This window comes from Poecilia formosa, unplaced genomic scaffold (assembly GCF_000485575.1).
Source record: "Poecilia formosa unplaced genomic scaffold, Poecilia_formosa-5.1.2 Scaffold456, whole genome shotgun sequence".
NCBI classification, from domain to species: domain Eukaryota; kingdom Metazoa; phylum Chordata; class Actinopteri; order Cyprinodontiformes; family Poeciliidae; genus Poecilia; species Poecilia formosa.
In genome coordinates, this window is record NW_006800395.1 from 280,048 (window position 1) to 298,663 (window position 18,616).

Consider the following 18,616-nt stretch of genomic DNA (forward strand, 5'->3'; position numbering starts at 1 on the left):
TTTTGGCCGCACATCCACGACGTTCACACACTTTTTGGTCTTCCTGCGTCTCTTACAGTTTGTTACGGTCTGTAACCAAAACAATCGCCACAGAGAAGTTTCCATCTCTGTGTCGGCAAGTTGGGTTTTTTGATCTTTATCTTGTGTTTAAAGAAAAGTTCAGCCCATGGCAGTAAGAATGAAACCATGTGTCTTTGATCCGTTGAACCGTCAACAGTCGTCTCAGAAAATTTCGTCTTTAGATACTTGAGCTTATGCTTTCAGTGTTGTAGCTGAGTGAAATTTCAGATAATCCGAGTTTGTGAAGAGTACAGAATATCAAACATTAAATATATAATGGAACAAACCGCACTCAGGGATTAGACGTTTGAAGGAAGTATGCTAATGTGAGAGTGTGTGCAGGAGAATCTCAGATGTTCTTGATATCAGCAAAACATTAATTATCATAAGAGTCACTCAGGATAAATAGCAAACATGAAACAAGGTCCACGCTAAGCGAAATCACACCGACATGCACATGTTTTATAAATCTCAAGCTTGCAGTTTTCTTAGTTTTCTTGGCTGTGATAAAATTTGTCACTGTCACATAAAAACAGAAAGACGTGAGTGAAGAAATTCTTGACAACTCTCACCTGGAAAAACATCCTAGGAATATACTGTAATATACAATTTAGTATGAAAGTCTCTTGTTACCATGTGCTAATAACATCTCAGTCTTTACTGACAGAAAAGTTCACGTCCTTCACCTATGAACTTTATTAAAATCGCTCACTGTCAAACACTCGAATGAATGAATTCATCTTTTTTCTTAGTTTTTAAATGAAAACATTCTATTTATTTTATGGCAAGAACAGACAAATCCACCAGATTCTCATACGCTGACTGATTAGGTCAGGTTTTTAATTGGCTCCCAAAACCGTCCTATCCCGAATCGAAAACGAAGGATCTTTTTTTCCTCTTTGATTTCGTATCCTTCATTTTCTCCGGTGTTACTCTGGCTGTAATCTGAGATCTCGTGGCGTCCGGTTGCGTTCTCCGGAGCCTTTGCTGCGCGCCTTCCTGGCACTCTCCTGAGCTTGGCGGTATTTCTCCAGCATGCTCTTGTGCTTCCTCCGGAGCTTGTCGTTGCACCACATCCTCTCGCAGTACTCCTCGACGTGAGGCAGGTTAGACGGCCCGATGAGCTGCATGATGTCCTTGAACCACGTGCGCGACTGGCCGATTTGACCCCTGCTGTAAGGCCCCGTGCTGCAAGGCATCCAGGGCCTGTGGTTCCCTGGAGACCGGTCTTTGAACCCGTCAGAGATGCCCGCAATGTCGCGGGCAATGAGCTCATCCACCGTGTCCGCTTGGAGGACCTGGAGGGAGATGCGCGCCAGCGTTTGGCTGAAGCTGTGCTCCCGGGAGCGGCAGATGTACACACCTTCGTCCTGACGGAAGAGATGACGAAACAGCAAACCCTGATCTGCTGACATCACACGATCATCCAGCTTCACCTAAATGGGACAGAGAGAAAATAACCGTTTGTGCATGTCGATCACCATATTTTATGAAGAATATTTTCTGTCTAATGTATGCTAAATTTTAATTTGATCCTTGATTTCATTTCTATGGCCTATAAAATTCTTTGAAAACTGTTGTTTTTTGAAGTAAAACGTCAAAGATTGCAGGCAAAGCCCAACACTTCCTATTAATGCGAGCTGAGAAAATGTTTCATCTTTCATTGAATGAGAACAAAAACAAGAATGTCGGGCGCTTCTCTTTCCTCAGCACAACTCGTAACAACAAGATCTCCAGAGTTTTCATTTTCATGTTTGTTTTCTCCTATTGTTCCTTTTATGTTTTTCAGATAACAAGTGGAGCGCTCCCTGCTGCCCCTATATAATTCACGCTTCCCGTCTCAAATGTTTTCTCATTCTGCCCTTCTGTTTCTCTAGCAGTAACCTGTTGCCAACCCAAACACACGGTCTTGTCAGCTAGTGGCAGCTAAATGTTTATTTGCAGGGAAACGGAGAGGGGTAGTAATGCTTTAATACTTGAACGGCTGTGCGGGACATTCACTCGAGCTCGGAGGAGCAGAACCTCAAACGGACGAAAGCTTTCTGTGGGTGTGCGTCCACCCAGCAACATCATTTTCTAAATACAGCTTTAGGAGACTTTACAGCTTTGTGTTTAAGTCACAGTGGCCCGCAGGCATTTAAGTGACACTTGATCCGTCGGCAGCATGTGGAGGCCGGAGGAGAATTCACTGTTTATCCAAGCGACGAGGCAATTGAGCGTTTTGCTTTGAAATGTAACTGCTTAATTTGAACCACATGTCAAATGGCTGTCAAATGTGTCAGCCACATGACTAATCTCACTTTTACAGGCGGTTGTTCAAACCACACAAAGGTTTCACCCCACTCCAACACTTTTCCTCTTTGCCACCACCATCGCACGTGCGTTTCATTTTGACACCTCTGATGTATGATTTTGACCGGCTTGTCTATGCGAATCGTCGCACCTCTTCCTTGCGGTCATCGCGTTGGACGAGCCAGGTGACGGAAGCTTGCGGCGAGCGAGGGACACACTCTAGGAAGGTGCTGTTTTTCTCCGTCCCATACACAACTTTGTCCTCAGTCACGTCCAGGTCTTCTCAAAAAAGAAAAAATATAGAGTTAGAGAAACTCTAGAATTCAAAAGCATGACAATAAATCACTTATGACCGAGAACTAAACTTCTACAAAAAATTAATTATCATTGCAATTGGTTAAGCTTATGTCATGCAAATATGTTGGTGCTTTAGAAAAAAATGCATATTATTTGGACTTAAACATGACAAAATATATGGGAAATACTTACAATTTTAAAATATTGTAAGTATTTTAAAATTGTGTAAGTGGGACTATTTAATTTTTATTTAATAAAAATTAATTTTAATTTTTATTTAGTAAAAATTAAATAGGGTGTTATACAAAAAAAATAAGCATTTAATATTTGATTATATGAAATTATTTTGTGACAAATTTTTATAAAGAATTCATTAAAATACTTGACTAAAATAATTACACAGTGACTTATGCATGTATATGAAGTGATTTGATTGTAAGCATCAAATTTAAGTCATAAAAAGGGACAAAATGGTAACGATTGGTTATGAAACAGCTGCAGCATTTTGGAAAGGGATGAATTCACACTAAGCCGCTATAACGTCTCTCCTTTCACACTTCAACAAAAGTCTTCAGCAAAGACAACTTGTCCACTGAGGTTCACTGAAAGGCTTAGAAAGAGGCGTCTTTCATCGCTCCACCACCAAACACTCAGGTGTGTGAACAAATTCAGGCATGTCTCTTTCTGCTAATTCTTAAATCACTGTTATGTCTTCCCATCTGTTTTGAACTCTCTTATTGCCAAATTTATAAGCATTGAATCCATTTTGGTTTTTGTTTTTTTTTTTGGCTGTGAAAGGATTTAAAAAGTGGAACGAGTGCTTCTGCCTCTTTCACCCCATCAGCTTTCAATAATTTAGTTGTTACATGCATACATGAAGTAACAGCATGTTTGACTTGGCTCAGTCTTTAACTGTAAGTCGTTTCTCTCCACCTTTTCAGCTACAAATCTTTGCTGAAATACCTACACCTTTTTTTCCTTAGCAAAGAAGCAGGGAACACAAGGCGGGGTTAATTTTGAGGAAGTAATTTGGTGTGTTTTGAGGTGTAGATGGGTGCTAAGAAGGATATGAGTGGATGCAGACATTACAGTCAGTCTAACATTTGCATAGGTGGATAGAAATGTAAATTGTTTAAATTTGTTAAATTGTTTTCCAGAGCACAGGAAGATTAATGCAGCATCTTCTCTGCAACCTTTCGCATCAGAGCCACATTAATCGGATCGCTGTCATGGAATGAGGTCAATGGTTGGAATACTCCTGCAAGGTATGAGCGGTTTTCCCTCAAATTCCTGTTTACACAAGTTAAATAACACATTCTCAAAGAGTTTATCCTGAGAAATGTGGGCTAAATAAAACAGTCTGGGGTCTTCTTTTTACAAGCAAGTAAACAGTTTAGACTTGTGCCACAGGAACACTGAAGAGACACGAGTCTGTTTAGAACGGGGGTGGCCAACTCCAGGCCTGGAGGGCTGGTCTCCTGCAACATTTAGATGTGTCTCTACTTCAACAAACCTTAGTCAAATAACGAGGTCATTAGTAGGACTCTGGAGAACTTGACTGCACTTAGGAGGTGACTCAGCTGTTGGATTCAAATGTGTTGGACCAGGGAGACGTCTAAGAGTTGCAGGACACCGGGCCTCCAGGACCTGGATTGCCCACCCCTGGTTTAGAACCACCTAAGCAACACGTGGATAGATTGAATGTGGCCTCTAGGCTGTTGTAAGAATTAGTCATTGATGTAGAAACTATCTTTGCCCAAACATGTGTTTAATTACAATTATCATAAAATTACCTACCATTTTCAGTTCAGCTTGTTCCATTTTAAAAACAATTATTAAGATGAGACACATTTTAACCAGTTCATCCAAAACTATTCATAACCAGAGGAGATTTAAAATTATATTATTAAAACAGGAACTTTGTTTCTGATATTTCTCTATAGTAATCGAGAAAAATACAAGATATTCTCGGACAGATTCAATTTGGAAGTGTCGTTGGGCCACTGTAAAGTTTTTGTTTTGATTAAAACCAGGAGAAACACAATGGGCGTTTAAAAGACTACTTATGAATAAATCATTTTTGGTTTGAACTGCATCTGTGTCCAATAACAAAAGCATTGGACAGAAGGGGAATGCCCACTTACCGCCAACGTTCTGATCCACACACTGCAGCACGGCGTTCCCATGTTTGACGTCTTGCCTGCGGAAGCGACGTTTGCTGTTTGGAACGAATCGAGCACAGGAGGATCCATCCCAGGCACAGTACGGATCTCTGGCAAGGCAGCACTCAGCACAGGCTTTCCCATACGTCTCGCAGCGATGCAGCTTCACCTGCGCCACACCTGCTGCAGAGCCCACATACAAGGCTTGCTGTGCGGAGGCGAGAGAAAAAGAATGAAGGGGGAAACACAATATGAGAACAGTTTTTGGAAGGCGACAGAGGTAAGAGATCAATGTATCAACTCACCCTTTTCACAGATATATCCAGTGAAGTGATTGGGATTGGTACCTGAAAAAACATTATTGATTTGCAATGAAATTTGGTGAAAGCAAAGCAACGATGTTAAAACATCTCATGAACAGCTGGTTCCATCCTGTATTTGTACCCACATTTCATCCAGTATACATGACACTATACCTTAGCATAAACCTTTGGAAACCTGGCTATTTTGAATACAAACCAAAGTAAGGTACAAACTATCTAAACGTAGAATCATTTGCATAGTCGTAGAAGTAAAACTTACTTTAAAGACTTGTAGCTCCTCCAGTGTGACCTCTTCCGCCTCCAGACTGTTTCCACCTTGTAGGGAAATTACCTTCAAAACCGTTCCAACGTCTTCAAGAAAAACAGAAATACATTAATTTGTTACTGCAGACAACAGAGGAACAAATCCAACAGTTCTACCCCATATATGGTCAATATCAGATCTTTTCAAGCAGATTAAGTTCACGTTCATATCTGACACATATCGAACACAGAAACAGTTTTTCCCATTAAGTAAGCCTTGTTGGAGCTAGTAATAATAATTTAACTTAGAAACTTTTGAATTGCATGTCTTTCTGCACAACGCTCTCTCTTTAGTCAGTTCAGGCCAGTTGACTCTTCACACCAACATCTGATATCACCACTTAAATTCTAACACTAAAAAGTCGAGCAAAAACATCAGATCTTAGCAAAAAAAAAAAAAAATCTTAAGAATCTGTAGTGAGATGGTGATGATGTTTGATCTTGTGTGATGCAGGTACAAGTAAACCTTTTAAAATTAAACACACTCACAACATAACTCAACTGAACAAGTAAAATCTGATGTCTGAAAACCAAACGTGCAAAAAATAACTATATGCAAGTTCTGCATTTTGAAAAAGGCATTCAATCACTTGAGCCTACCTGTACCAATAAACATGACATCATACTGCCCGTCCTCTGCCTCCACTCTGTCAACCACAATTTGTTTCAGCTTGTAAGGAATGTTGGCCTTCACCAGCACAGGCTGGCGAAGTGCTGGGAGCACCGGGCGCCACATCAGAGGGTGGCTGCGGGCGAACTGCAGCACAGAGTCAGGGAAGTCCTTTGTGCTGCCAAACTCTTTGCCGGGCTGGTTGGTGATTTTACTTGGGCACTGGCAAGACGGGAAGAACGGCGAGACACAGATGATGAGCAAGAAGAAGATAAATGTGATCATGTTGTTCAGCTTTTACTGGCTGACGCATGCTAAAGCATGCTGCAAGTGAGAAAGAAATGGACATGTCAAAGCAAAACCAACAGATGGAAGAGATTACCATGTTCTTCTCCAATTACAAATTCCCACCATTTTACACCAAACTGTAAGTGTTTTCCAAACAAACTGTAGCCTAATTATGGTCTTAAATTCGACACAAAGAACCCTCATTAGGAGTTTTATTTCACTGAAAAACTGGATGAAAGTTCATGACCACTATTATGGCATCAAGAGCTTTGTAGACGCTCCAGCTTATGCCACTGTAGGGATAGGAAATCTAATGAACAAAGCATTTGGCAAAGATAGCGTTTCACTGAAATAATCAGGAAGGCTGAAAACGGTCCAAAAGTGAGCATTTACGCAAGCTGTTGGAGTTCTAGGTTCGCTCATACTGCAGATCTGGATTTCTGATGGGAGCAGCCAAAGCCTTTGTCATGCACTGCTACATTTTCATTAATCTTCCAGACAACTGGTTTGCATTATGCTTAGAATTAAAGGGTAATAACACCGGAATCCTGGCAGATAGTTGGCTGAATTTATTCTGCAGGTGGCAAAAGCCATCAAAAGTGATGCCTCATTTGTCTTTTCTAAAGTTTCCATAATTTCACTCGTTCAAGGAGAACTACCTTTCCAAAAGCATGATGCTCTCCCACATTATTTTGTATTTCAGTCAAGCTTTACAGTCATTTCAATAAGTTGGTTTATTATCATAGTAGTTTGTCAATTTCACATCAGATTGTTCTGAATGTAAAAGGACATGAGGAATGCTGCAACACGGATCTGTACGACGGGTTGTGCACCTTAAAATGCAATCATGTCAACATGCAACGAAAAAAGACCAATTTCTTCCGTCTGGCCTTGTAAACACATCTGACGAGAAAAGGCTTGAAAAATGATCTCTATAAGCTGCTTGGAGTTCAGGCCGCTAAGCAGCCATAACACTTTTGGGCTGTCTCCCCAAAAATAATATTTTTTGGTCCACATCTGACCCAAAAGAAAAAAGAATAAGAAAATTGCACTCATTATTTTTAAATGTGTATTTTCCAGCTTAAAATTTACTCCAGCACAAGTCCACTCCACAGTGAGACAATATTTTGTCTTGTGAGTGACATCTGGACAAATGAGAGTGAGACTGGTGTTTTGGAAATTTGGTTTATAAGTCAGAAATAGTGCTGTCTGAATCCAAATCCTTATAAGTGACAGCCTGGGAGCATAGTTGATTGTAAATAAATCCTTAAATTTGATTTTGATGTCAGAAATTGATTTCCAGGCTCAGCGAATCGCCCATCAAACCCAACAGCTCTACATAGATTCAGGTCACGACAACGAAGGACTTTGGGGGAAGTAGATTACAGTTTATGGTTAAGACGTTTCTACATGTAAAGCTCTAGCAGGTGTGCAGTAAAATCTATCCCAGCATATTGTCAACTAACGGATGAGCTCTGATGCATATTTAAACAATGTGCTATAAGCTAAAAAGCAGATGTAAATGTCTCAGGAGGAAAAATGCCCTTAACTGCGCTGGAATTTACATTTTTAGGAGGGACATAAAATCTATCTTCTGCTTTTCATAAGCCTCAGAAATAAGAGTTGCACATCTTAATACGTAATTGTTCTCTAGGTTAAGATGTTTAAGATTGATTTAAAATGTTAAATATTTGGTTTGAAAGACGTCAAACCTTGGATAAGAAACAACAAATCTCTTTCTACCTCCTGCGCCTCCTCACTATTTTACTCTGATTTACTGTTTTTTTTCTTTCAATGTCTTCCTTCATGTTTTTCCTCTTCGTTTGAAGCCAAGACATTCCTGTTAATCAGGGAGTCGGCGGAGGGAAACCACAGAGGTGTCTCCTCCGTTCTCACATTATTCATCTTCCTCCTCCATGCTCTCTCATTCACTCAGGTAATGGAGCAGAATAGCCCATGCGACATCGCTTTAAGTACGCATGCCCTGCGTACATGCGTGTGTGTTTGCGTGTGTAACAAGGCTGAGTTACAGCGATGTGGTTGAGCCCTCCACCCAGAGTCAGGATGTAATCCAGGATAGGGGGTCTGTGCCGTGTACAGTCACAACAGCTGCACTTCCACTTACAGTAGTTTACTTTAGCAATATGGAAACTTTCCTCACCTCATATATAATGTTTTTTATACCCCTTTCCATCCCAAAATATTTTTCTCCCTTAGTTTTTGTGCAAACTGTGGACCTAATAAACTGTTCCTGGAGTTTTAGGCTACTTACGCGCAACTGAAAAACAGCTTTGTGTAACTTGCACACGACTGTAGATTCATCAAAATCTGTCAGCATTTAGTTGCACCAGTGGTGGTGAAGCTTAAAGCGGATATTTGAATAGGCAGGCTACCTGAACCAACTTAGATTTGTTTAACATTTCACAAGGAAAAACTGGAGGAGGTTATTTAACTATTTATGACGGTCGATGCTTTGTTGTTGTCTAGTTTAAGATACAAAGATTGTATTCAAAACCCTAATCTGAGAGTTTAGAAGCCAAATGTAGTGAAACACTGCATGTGTGTATTTATCTGTGGACTTACTGACAGTAGCTAAGAAAAAACAGTCGAATATTGACTAAAATGTATGTTGTGATGTAACAGATGAAAGATATAAATAACTGAATTTTAAAAATGTCTAAATTTCAGGAATTCAGATTTTTAATCCGAGTCTGGAAAAAAACCTGCAAAACAACCGAAACACTGAGTGTCTTTAAATCTAGACTAAAACCAACCTGTTAAGAGTTGCTTTTGAATCATAATTAATGAAACAGTAATCAACAATACCTGATGTGTAGCAACAGCAAAATGTAATGTTTCAACTGTTGACTGTGTGTTATATGACTTTGTATTTCTGCGATGTGAAGCACTTTAAAACGCCTTGTTGCTGAAATGTGCTCTACAAATAAAATCTGATTTGATTTGAATGTTTGTTTAATGAAGCAAACATTAAAACTGAGTGTAGAAAACCATTTCTATACTCAATCTTCCTTTTTCCATAATTAGTGACACAAACGTCAAACTCCAGACTCTCTACACTACACAATAACCATGTTCATCTCTCATAGTTTTGCATCTACAAAAGTCTTACAGCTGATTCTGTCTTGCATCGGAAACTAATAATAATGCAGTAAAAATGTTTAACGAATTAGAAAACCACAGGACAATCTCTGCTGCATAAAACTCAATGCATTAATATGCACAAATGCTTTTTCAATGCAACCAATGTTCCATGCACAAACAACCTTTGAACCTGAAACTTGGAATGGCTTTTACAAGCTTTTAACTCGGATTTATGGGCATCGAGGTGCTTTCAGTTTGTTGGATCACTGCTTTTGCTTTAAAACGAGTTCCAACTTTCCTCTTGATTATCAAACAAAACATCTCAGTGTTTATAGTGATTGAACTGAGCAGTTTCTCACCAATTTAAATCCGCACCTTTGTACACGCAGTTTACAAACGCAAATCTTTAAATATTTAGATTACCAAAATTATCAAAGTAAATATAAAAGCGTGGATATAGAGATATGCTGCACCCTAATGTTGCAAAACTCTTTACACTTTAAACAGGTCAACTGTTGTGTAGATATGTGTTAGTCAGGACTATAAACACTTCAAAAAGCAAAGTTTACTAAATATGAGCAAATCTTTAATTAAAGGAACTATGGCTGGTGATCTGTCACTTACAACTCCTGGTCTTGGATAAGGCATCCTGCCTTCATAGGGGCCCCACTGATAGTTAGGGCCCTCTTTGTGAGCAAAGGGCCCATTGAAAGCTTCTCTGATGTCAGCCATGCGGTAAACACATACAGCAAAACCCTGGAAAACGTTACTGTAGAGAGAGAAAAACAATTACATAGATTATTTGCATCATGTCGTGTGGTTACACTCTAAAATCAAATCTACACCAGTTTATAATGGTAAGACGATAAACCAACAGATATATGGAAAATATGTAGTCTGACATAATGTAAGGAGAAATCAAACCTATAAACAGCTGAACTCGAGTCATGGCAGTCATACTTATTTAAGATGTTCAAAATGATCTACAACTTGGTCTGGACAGAGTTATTGACTCGTACAATAAATCACACATAGCAGTTTTGTCCTGCTCCAGTTCTCAAAGGGAGGCATCCTGCAGAGCTTAAATGTGTTTTTACTCCAGCTCAGCTGATTCAAATGGCTGAACTGCTTCCTCAGCATGTCGCCTGGCACTGCAGAGGCTTGTTAATGACCCATTTATTTAACTCAGCCGTGCTGAATCAGGGCAACATCAAAGTCATGCAGGACAGCGCAAAATGAGGACCGACTTTGGACATAAGAGTCACAATCAGGGTAAAACATTGTTTAGTTTTCATCCACACCATCTGAGTGGCCTAACGTCATTTTATCATTTTTAAATGATAAAAAGAATTTATCATTTAAAATTTTTAAATGATAAAATTATCACAAAATTTTATCATTTTGTGATAAAATGTATTTTTATCACAAAATGAGTGATACAAACACATTTTGCTGCAGATGCGTTTACCTGATAGTGCTGAAAATCGCATAGATGTCCGGGTTTCTCTCATCCTTGGTCCGCAGCATGAAAACATCCTCTGGTTCAAATTAGAAAAAAAATATATATATATATATGTGTAATGTGAGTTTTGATTAGTAAGCTAAATATGCAGTTTGTTAAGAAAGCGGTGGGGGTTAATGAAGGTTCCAATGAAAGTTTCTAAATGTGTCAATGAAACGTTTTGGTGCCTCTTATTTGTCTGTGCCTTTTTCTCACCAAGCTGGTTGAAGTGTGTGTCGATGCCATGAGGTCCAGGAACAGAACAGACCAGCCTGGCTTTTATGAACGTGCTCCACTTATTGACTAGAACTCGTTGTCCTCCAACATCGTTCTGGTGGGAAATGCAAACAAACAACCAAATTAACACAGCTGGGCATTTATTTCCAAACAGACATTATCCATGCTTTTGGTTTTAATTAAAGACCAACATGTTAGATTAAACAATGACACATGTTGACGCCGTCTATAATTTCAGGGTTCCTCATAGAGGCATGCAAGGTGGGGTTTTATTGTCTGAAGAGCCCCAATTTTAAAGATGGATATCCTGATCAATATCATGGACATGGTTTGATTAATGAGATTTTACAAAAAGTCAAACAAATTCTGTGTCCTCAAACCAACTAAACACATTTTCTTTAACATATAAAAGCTGGAATGGAGGGAAAATAATCCAGAAATGAACAATTTCCAGATTACAAGCCGCTACTTTTTTCACATACTTTGAACACTGTGTCTTAAATAATGATGGGCCCAATGCAAGAACTGTCACCCACGGGTTTCTAGAAGCTGGAGTGCGTGACGAAGAGGACAGCTCGAGTGCAACATTGTCTCGAGACGAAAGAGACATTGACACCAACAACAAAAGACAGACTGATGAACCGTGTGACCAAGTAATTCTGAGGCTCTTCAATTCAGACTTAGATAATGACTAAGTTAGCGGTTCTACGACCTGAACTTCAAAAGGTTTGCATATACAAAAACAGATGAAACTTGATTTTTGCCATACACGTCGAAAAACAACGTGCAAACAGGAAAATAGACTAGGAGGCACAACGCATGCCTTCATGAATATGCAAAACATAGGCTGATCATCACAAAACAGAAAATAATGAGAGAAGGACAGGCAAGTGACTGAACACCCACAATGCAACATAAACCGGAACCAGACTACTAATTGCTGTTTTTGCGTCTAAAAGCACCAGGCCTTATTCACAATAGAAACACTGATGTACGTGTAGAAATGTCCCTAGAAAGGTGTAGAACTTGAACTTTTATCTGTGCTAAACATAAGAAAAAAACAATCCAGTAGTGTGTTCAGTTTTATTTCCCTGACACACATGCAATACAGATCATTTTGTCACAATCAGAATAACAGAAGGTGTTCATGTTTACATCCACACCGTTTGGATCATCAGTCTGCTTACACCACCGTCTCATTTGGATTACAAATTCATTCCTACCAAGTTGAAACTGATCAGAATATTTCGATTGGGGCATTTAAATGACGCATTTTTATTCCGATTGGTCATTTTTTGCTGATTATTGTACCTACGTCCATGTAGATGTACCTACTGCAGAAGCTCTGTAATAAAGCTGCATATTGGATGCTCTTCTGTTTAAAGCTTAAATTAATTTACTGTGCTGTCGTCCCAAAAATAAAAATTACAAGAGGAAAGGAAAGAAAGGAAGATGCAGAGATAAAAGTCTTCAAAGAAAGTTAAAACTATGATTTTATGAATATATATTTTTTATATTTTCCTTCTGACACAATATACCACTCTTCAGCCCTGCAGCTGTGTGAATAAGTGAATAAAAAAAATATGGCAATATGTATACTTTAGCCATATTGCTTTGACTTCTCAAGGCACATATGGTTTTGTAAGACAAATCGATGCGTGAAAGAATGTTGCAGGGCTTGGAATGCGTTCCAAGTCTCTGGTTGGGAAATTTGACAGCTGCATGTAGTTTGGGAGACGAAAACATTTATCTTAGTCTGAATATAATAACACTTTCACACTCCTGTAGGGAAATGTAAATACTTTAGGATAAATTTGTCCTTTCAACACAAACGTTTTCAAGTGTCATAATAAAAAGACTTAAGCATTAAGCACATTATCCCCTGTCCTGTAATGTTATTTGTGAAGTAAATAGCGTGGTCGGGTCTTTAGATCTAATCACTGGCTCTTCAGCTCTGCTGAGGTTTTCACTGCTAAATCCCAGAAGGACTTAACTCCTGGAAGAGAAAGCAAACTCGCAGCAAAGCTCCACTGAAGCTCGGAGCTGGAAACATAATCATTTACTGTCTCAAAAGTAAGAAGCGATTATGATGTCTCACCACACACACTCGTCCAACTCGTGTGTGGATGGCCTCCTCCTTGTCCCCTCCCTCCGAGGCCTTCTCAGTGAAAAAGAAATACACTTTGTCGTCGTCCCTGTCGTCGTTATCCGGGATGACGTGGGCAGCGATGAACCGAGGGTCTGGGAGGAGTAAACGGGAGGTTGAGAAACCTAAAAGGAGAATCCTAATCTGATTTTCTACTGACGTCTATCACTACAGTTAGCTGCTTTCAGTATCAGAGGCACATTTCCATCATCTTGCTCCTAGATCAGACCATTGGTGCAAGTTTTCAAAATAAATAAGTGACATTTTTTTTTACCATGAAGAAGCTTCTGGTCAGTCTCTGTTCTCATGGTGGTGCGACCTCCCATGCTCCTGAAGATCACAGAGTCTCTTCCAAGAAAATCTGCGGTCAGTCCTGTGTATAACTCACCACCTGCAGGCAGGCGGAGTCAGAGGTGGAGAGAGAAAGAAAAACATTTTAACAGCCAATTTAATTTCTTTGTGTCTGAAAACCAAAACCAATAACAGTTTTGATATGAATCAAATCACGGATGACGGGAAGATTGTGCCCGGTGCAGTCAACCAGGACGTGTTGACTGCACAGACAGTCACAACACCTCCAGAGGGTTTTGAGCCCTGACAAATAAACACGTCTGATGCAGGACCTACTTCCTTAGCAACAAAAACAACATCTCTCCTTCCAGTGAAAAGCCAAACGTCAAGCAAACATGGGTGAGGTGCTTGGAAGTAAACGACAGAGGAAAAGAGATGGATAATGTGGGAAAACTTAGACTTGCATTTTTTTTTAAAGCATTCCTGGCCAATATAAAGTAGGCTATTGAGGTTACAGTCACTCAAAGAAACATGCAGTTGCAGACCTTTGCACATCAGTGTGACAATGCAGGTCAGAACAGTAGCAAGAATTACAAAGGCAAGGGTGAACATCACCAAAATGTGTTTTTCGATTACATATTTTCATCTTCTGCTGCGGTGAAATTAAGGCACACTGGATTCACGACAGAGGAACTTCACTGTACTGTCGTATTGTATTGTTTTATGAATTAATGTTGTAGTTTGTCTTACTCGGGTCCGTCATCGCTCTTCAGCAGCGTTAAGCTGTACTCAGTGGCCTTGTTCTCTCCGTTTTTTTTCCTGTCACAGCTGTTCTCATGTTCCTCGAGATTAATAAAAGAACTTTTAGTTTAGCCACAAGCTTGAACACAATTGACTGAAAATATGAGAGCAATTACTTGAGCAAGTCTGTGTACAACTCTGTCTCTGACCTGTGAACATAAACACATTAAATAATTATGTCATTAGCAAATCTTCTTCCTAAATTGTAAAAAAAATAAAAATAAAAAAAGAGAGAGAGAAAAAAATCCACTTTTTTGATATTGAATCATCATCACAGAGTTTTTCTCAAGAACTCCATCTGTTCGGAAATCTCAGCTGTTTTTAATTTTTTTTTTTTTTTCTTCCCCGGATAATGTTGAAACTGAATCTGGCCCACAGATTGCTTTTGTACAACATGGTGAAGAAAAAAAAAATTTTCTTTGGCAGTACTAATGCTATCACAAACACACCCATTCTTCTTAAAATCGCAGAGACAAATACAATGTCTTCACATAGCTTTGTTCTGTGATGTTATCTCATGAGCAAATATGGAAAGATAGACAAACTAATTAGTGCTGAACATACAACATTGTTTCTTTTGAGGAAGGATCAAGAAATGTATCAGCTGATAACTGATACAAATGAGTTTAGCGCAGTTTAGCTATGTTATCAGAGAAAGATAAATAGTTGAAAGAATTGTACTTTGAAGCAATGCAAGCAATTTTAGTTATTAGTGGCACTGATTGTAATTGTTGAAAATCTTAAAGAAATCAATTTTCCGAGATAAGAAATATGGAACAAGAAATTAATTTTATTGGACACAACTTTGCTAGGAGGGGGAAAAAAATAATCCACTGCGTCCCTTTTTGAGTAATCTGAAAACATCACCGTCTTCACCCTGCATTTATAGTTCACATTATCAAATGTTCCCGCTTTAAATCTCCCACTATTTCTGCAGTGAGCTTGAAAATTTGTGTGCCCATGTGGCCACTGTACATGATATCTGGGGTCTAAACTGCCAAATATTTGGCTCTGGCTTTAACATTCTCCTGCCAAACACAAAGCACTGCTGGATGATTTCTGATGCTGGAATCACCCAGCTGTGCAGATGTATGCAGACACACACGCACACACACACACACGCACGCACACCTACACACACACACACACACTATGCAGGCCTCCACCCTAAAAAGATCCCAGGATCATCTGTCACTGGCATAAATCAATGTTCCTTCACAAGGTGCAATAAATACTTAATGACATTTCAAGAGAAACACCCAGAATTGTTTATTCTAGCGGGAATATTTTCAAAATGTGTACGTTTCACCACATGTTAAAGCCAAGAAAGGTTTGCTTTTAATAAGGTTTTGTCTTGTTGATATGACAAAGCACCTGCAACACAAAATAGTTTTATTGGAGGTGTACATTTCTGTCCTTATATGGAACAAATCTTACAGGTAGCCATTTAGAGATATGACAAATGCAGGACATAATGGTGCAAATGACTTGTACTTGGAAGTTGCGTTTTCTGGTTTCCGACACAGGAAGAACTTAATATGATGCCTAATAAAGTCAAAAAGTTGCCATTCCAGAGCCATTCTGAGTTCAGTATGCAACGCAATGCAGCATATACAAAACCTAGTTTTGTTGCAGGATGATAGAAATCAACTATTTGCCTAACCACTCACATTAAGCTTACCTATAGCACCATCCACTTTCCTTTAAATGTGAAACTATATAAAAAGAGGTTTTAAGTCTAAATGATTTAGTCTGCAATAGTTCCTGCTGTTCACTAGCAAGAGAAGGAGTGAAGGTTTGCAAACAAACAGGCTGAAATAAGTTGATCCGTAGTTCAGTTGAGTGAAGATTGTTTTCAGGTGACATCTCCAAACAGATGTCACCTGACACACCACTTAAACACTATTCAAGCAGCGTGTTCTGCTGTTTGAATGCCATTCATGTTGCGTATTTAATTTCCCTTTGGGGTCAATAAAGTATTTTTGAGTTGAACTTGAATTTAGCGGTTGCTGCAGTGGAAAACGTATCAATGTCACATGTCTAAATCCCGAAACCCTGTTTGCTTTCCAACAGCTACATCATGGAAATGATGTGAATGAGAACAGATCCAAACTAAAGTACAGCTAGCTTGAGTAAAGAGAACAGGTGCAGATCATCAGGTCAGGGCCAGACTGCAAAAGTTACGTCAAGTCAATATGCTGACCAATTATATCATCATCTGTCTGTTATTAAAGGCTGCCTTTTAGAAGACTGTAAGCTTAGTTCAGACTATTTATGTGCTGAAATATGAACAAGAGTTATTTATTTATAACGGGTTGGACTGGACTCACAGTTACGGTTGCATCAGTTTGCATCTCAATAAACCAGAGTCAGATATTACACCCCATATGGTCTACACACACACACACACGCACACACACACACACACACACAGTTAACATTCCACTATTAGTTCCACAAACAAAATATTAAAGTGATAAACACATATGAAAAGTGAACTGTGACATACCGCTGAAGGTGCTTGTAAAGGGGAAGCTGGGGTCGTGTGGAACCTTTCCTCGTCCGCTCTCCACATTCAGTGGGTTTGTGGTGAACACGTGCTGGGGAAGAAAAGGCACAGTTACAAATGTGTAAATTAAGTCCAGCAGGTGGGCCCCGAGGAGAACTCTATCAAGCTGATATTTATCACAGCTCCAGAAACGCATGAGAAATATAGATTTGCTTCACAAGAGTCAGATTACAGAGTTGAAATATTAACTGAATCATATATTCCTCACCAGCTCTTCCAAGTGGAAAATCCTTTTTTTATTGACCATCTACAAACAAGGTCAGCCCATTGCACCACCTGAAACTGATTATCTTGTGAAGCAAAAGTTCAGCAGGTAAAAGCAGACAAAACACATTCTTTTTATTTTTTATTTTTAAGACGTTACTGTAATTTTATTGCGGGGGAGGAGAGATTCTTTGTCTTTGTCTCAACGTTCAGTTTCGTCCAACTGGGACGTTTTGCAGTTTCACACAGTTTTTCACGTTTAGTCGTCCTTTCATCGAACTCTCGCCTGTCTGAGAACGAAGGGGCCGTCTGAGATAAGAGGAAATTTAGGATTAGCGGAGCTGCCAGAGTTCAGACAAATTTCCCACTCAGTTCCCAGTGCAGATCAGTCCTGGGAGACCTGGCTGCAGAGGAGCCAGCTGGGTAATAAAAGAAAATACTGCAATCAAATGAAATCTGCTGTTAAATTTTGAACTTTAGCAACAGTAACACATTTGTTGACAGTTGCAGATTTCATTGTTACGCTTTAACGCTGGTAAAATCTATTCCTGCAGACCGAAAAACAGACAATGAGGCAAAATTGTCAGTTTCTGCTATGCTATGCTGGCAAGGTAACTAATTAGTTTTTGTTTACAACAGAAAATATTCCATTGTCAATCATGTAGAGTAGTTTTCAACAAATATAGAATGTACATTTTGAAATAAAATATCTAAAGACACATTTTAAATCTGGCCTTTCAAAATGTGCACAAGGAAAATGAACTTCTTTAGGTGAGATCCTAAAATTGAGCAAATTGACAAAAACATTTTTCTTTTAGAAATAATAAAAGCAGTCCACCAAAAAGCGGATCAAATTACCACAGAGTCGTACAAAAACAGACCTTAACAGCTGGTAGTTTACCACTTGTTTCTTGTTACAACACGGGCCAAATAAGCATGAAGCTGACTACCTGTTCCGGAAAAGTATTTAAGAAACACAATTCGGCCCAGATCATAAAAAAAGGTTAATTGAGTCCACTTTACTTCACATACCAAATACATTAACCTTATATTTGGGTTAGGGTCATCACCAGAAGACATTAACGTGGTTCTGGAACAACAGAGATTGGCAGAAAAGGCAGATCTCACTTAAATTCATTGGTTTTGCAGGCAAAAAGCCATTTTAAACCACAGACCATGCATTTTCACACAGATGTTGTGGTGTCCAAGCTTGAACAATCTGTTGATTTGTGTCAAGTTGAACAATTTGAAGGAACCCCGCCCTAATTATTTTCTGCCCATTTTGTGTGCGTCACCAGCTGTAGCATCAAAACATCCTCAGCACGATATTGTCACCACAATATTTGACAGTTGTGTCTTAGGTTTGAAGTTTATCTTGTCATTGTGGCCAATTAGCTCAATGTTTATATTGTCTGATCAGAAAAAGTGTC

General features: G+C 39.2%; 1 protein-coding gene across 1 annotated transcript in view; it reads right to left on the reverse strand.

The window, feature by feature from the left end:
- Nucleotides 1–501: 501 nt before the first annotated feature.
- Nucleotides 502–18,616, reverse strand: part of LOC103155926 (semaphorin-3G-like) — a 61,312-nt gene continuing 43,197 nt past the window's right edge. The window contains exons 5-16 of the mRNA XM_007577818.2: nt 16,923–17,013; nt 13,596–13,712; nt 13,274–13,416; nt 11,155–11,269; nt 10,906–10,975; nt 10,062–10,206; nt 6,038–6,269; nt 5,394–5,485; nt 5,117–5,158; nt 4,794–5,019; nt 2,504–2,631; nt 502–1,496 (exon numbers count right to left, since the gene is read on the reverse strand). Of these exons, the coding sequence (XP_007577880.1) occupies nt 990–1,496; nt 2,504–2,631; nt 4,794–5,019; nt 5,117–5,158; nt 5,394–5,485; nt 6,038–6,269; nt 10,062–10,206; nt 10,906–10,975; nt 11,155–11,269; nt 13,274–13,416; nt 13,596–13,712; nt 16,923–17,013 (1,908 nt within the window). The 3' untranslated portion in view covers nt 502–989. The remainder of the gene's footprint in view (nt 1,497–2,503; nt 2,632–4,793; nt 5,020–5,116; nt 5,159–5,393; nt 5,486–6,037; nt 6,270–10,061; nt 10,207–10,905; nt 10,976–11,154; nt 11,270–13,273; nt 13,417–13,595; nt 13,713–16,922; nt 17,014–18,616) is intronic.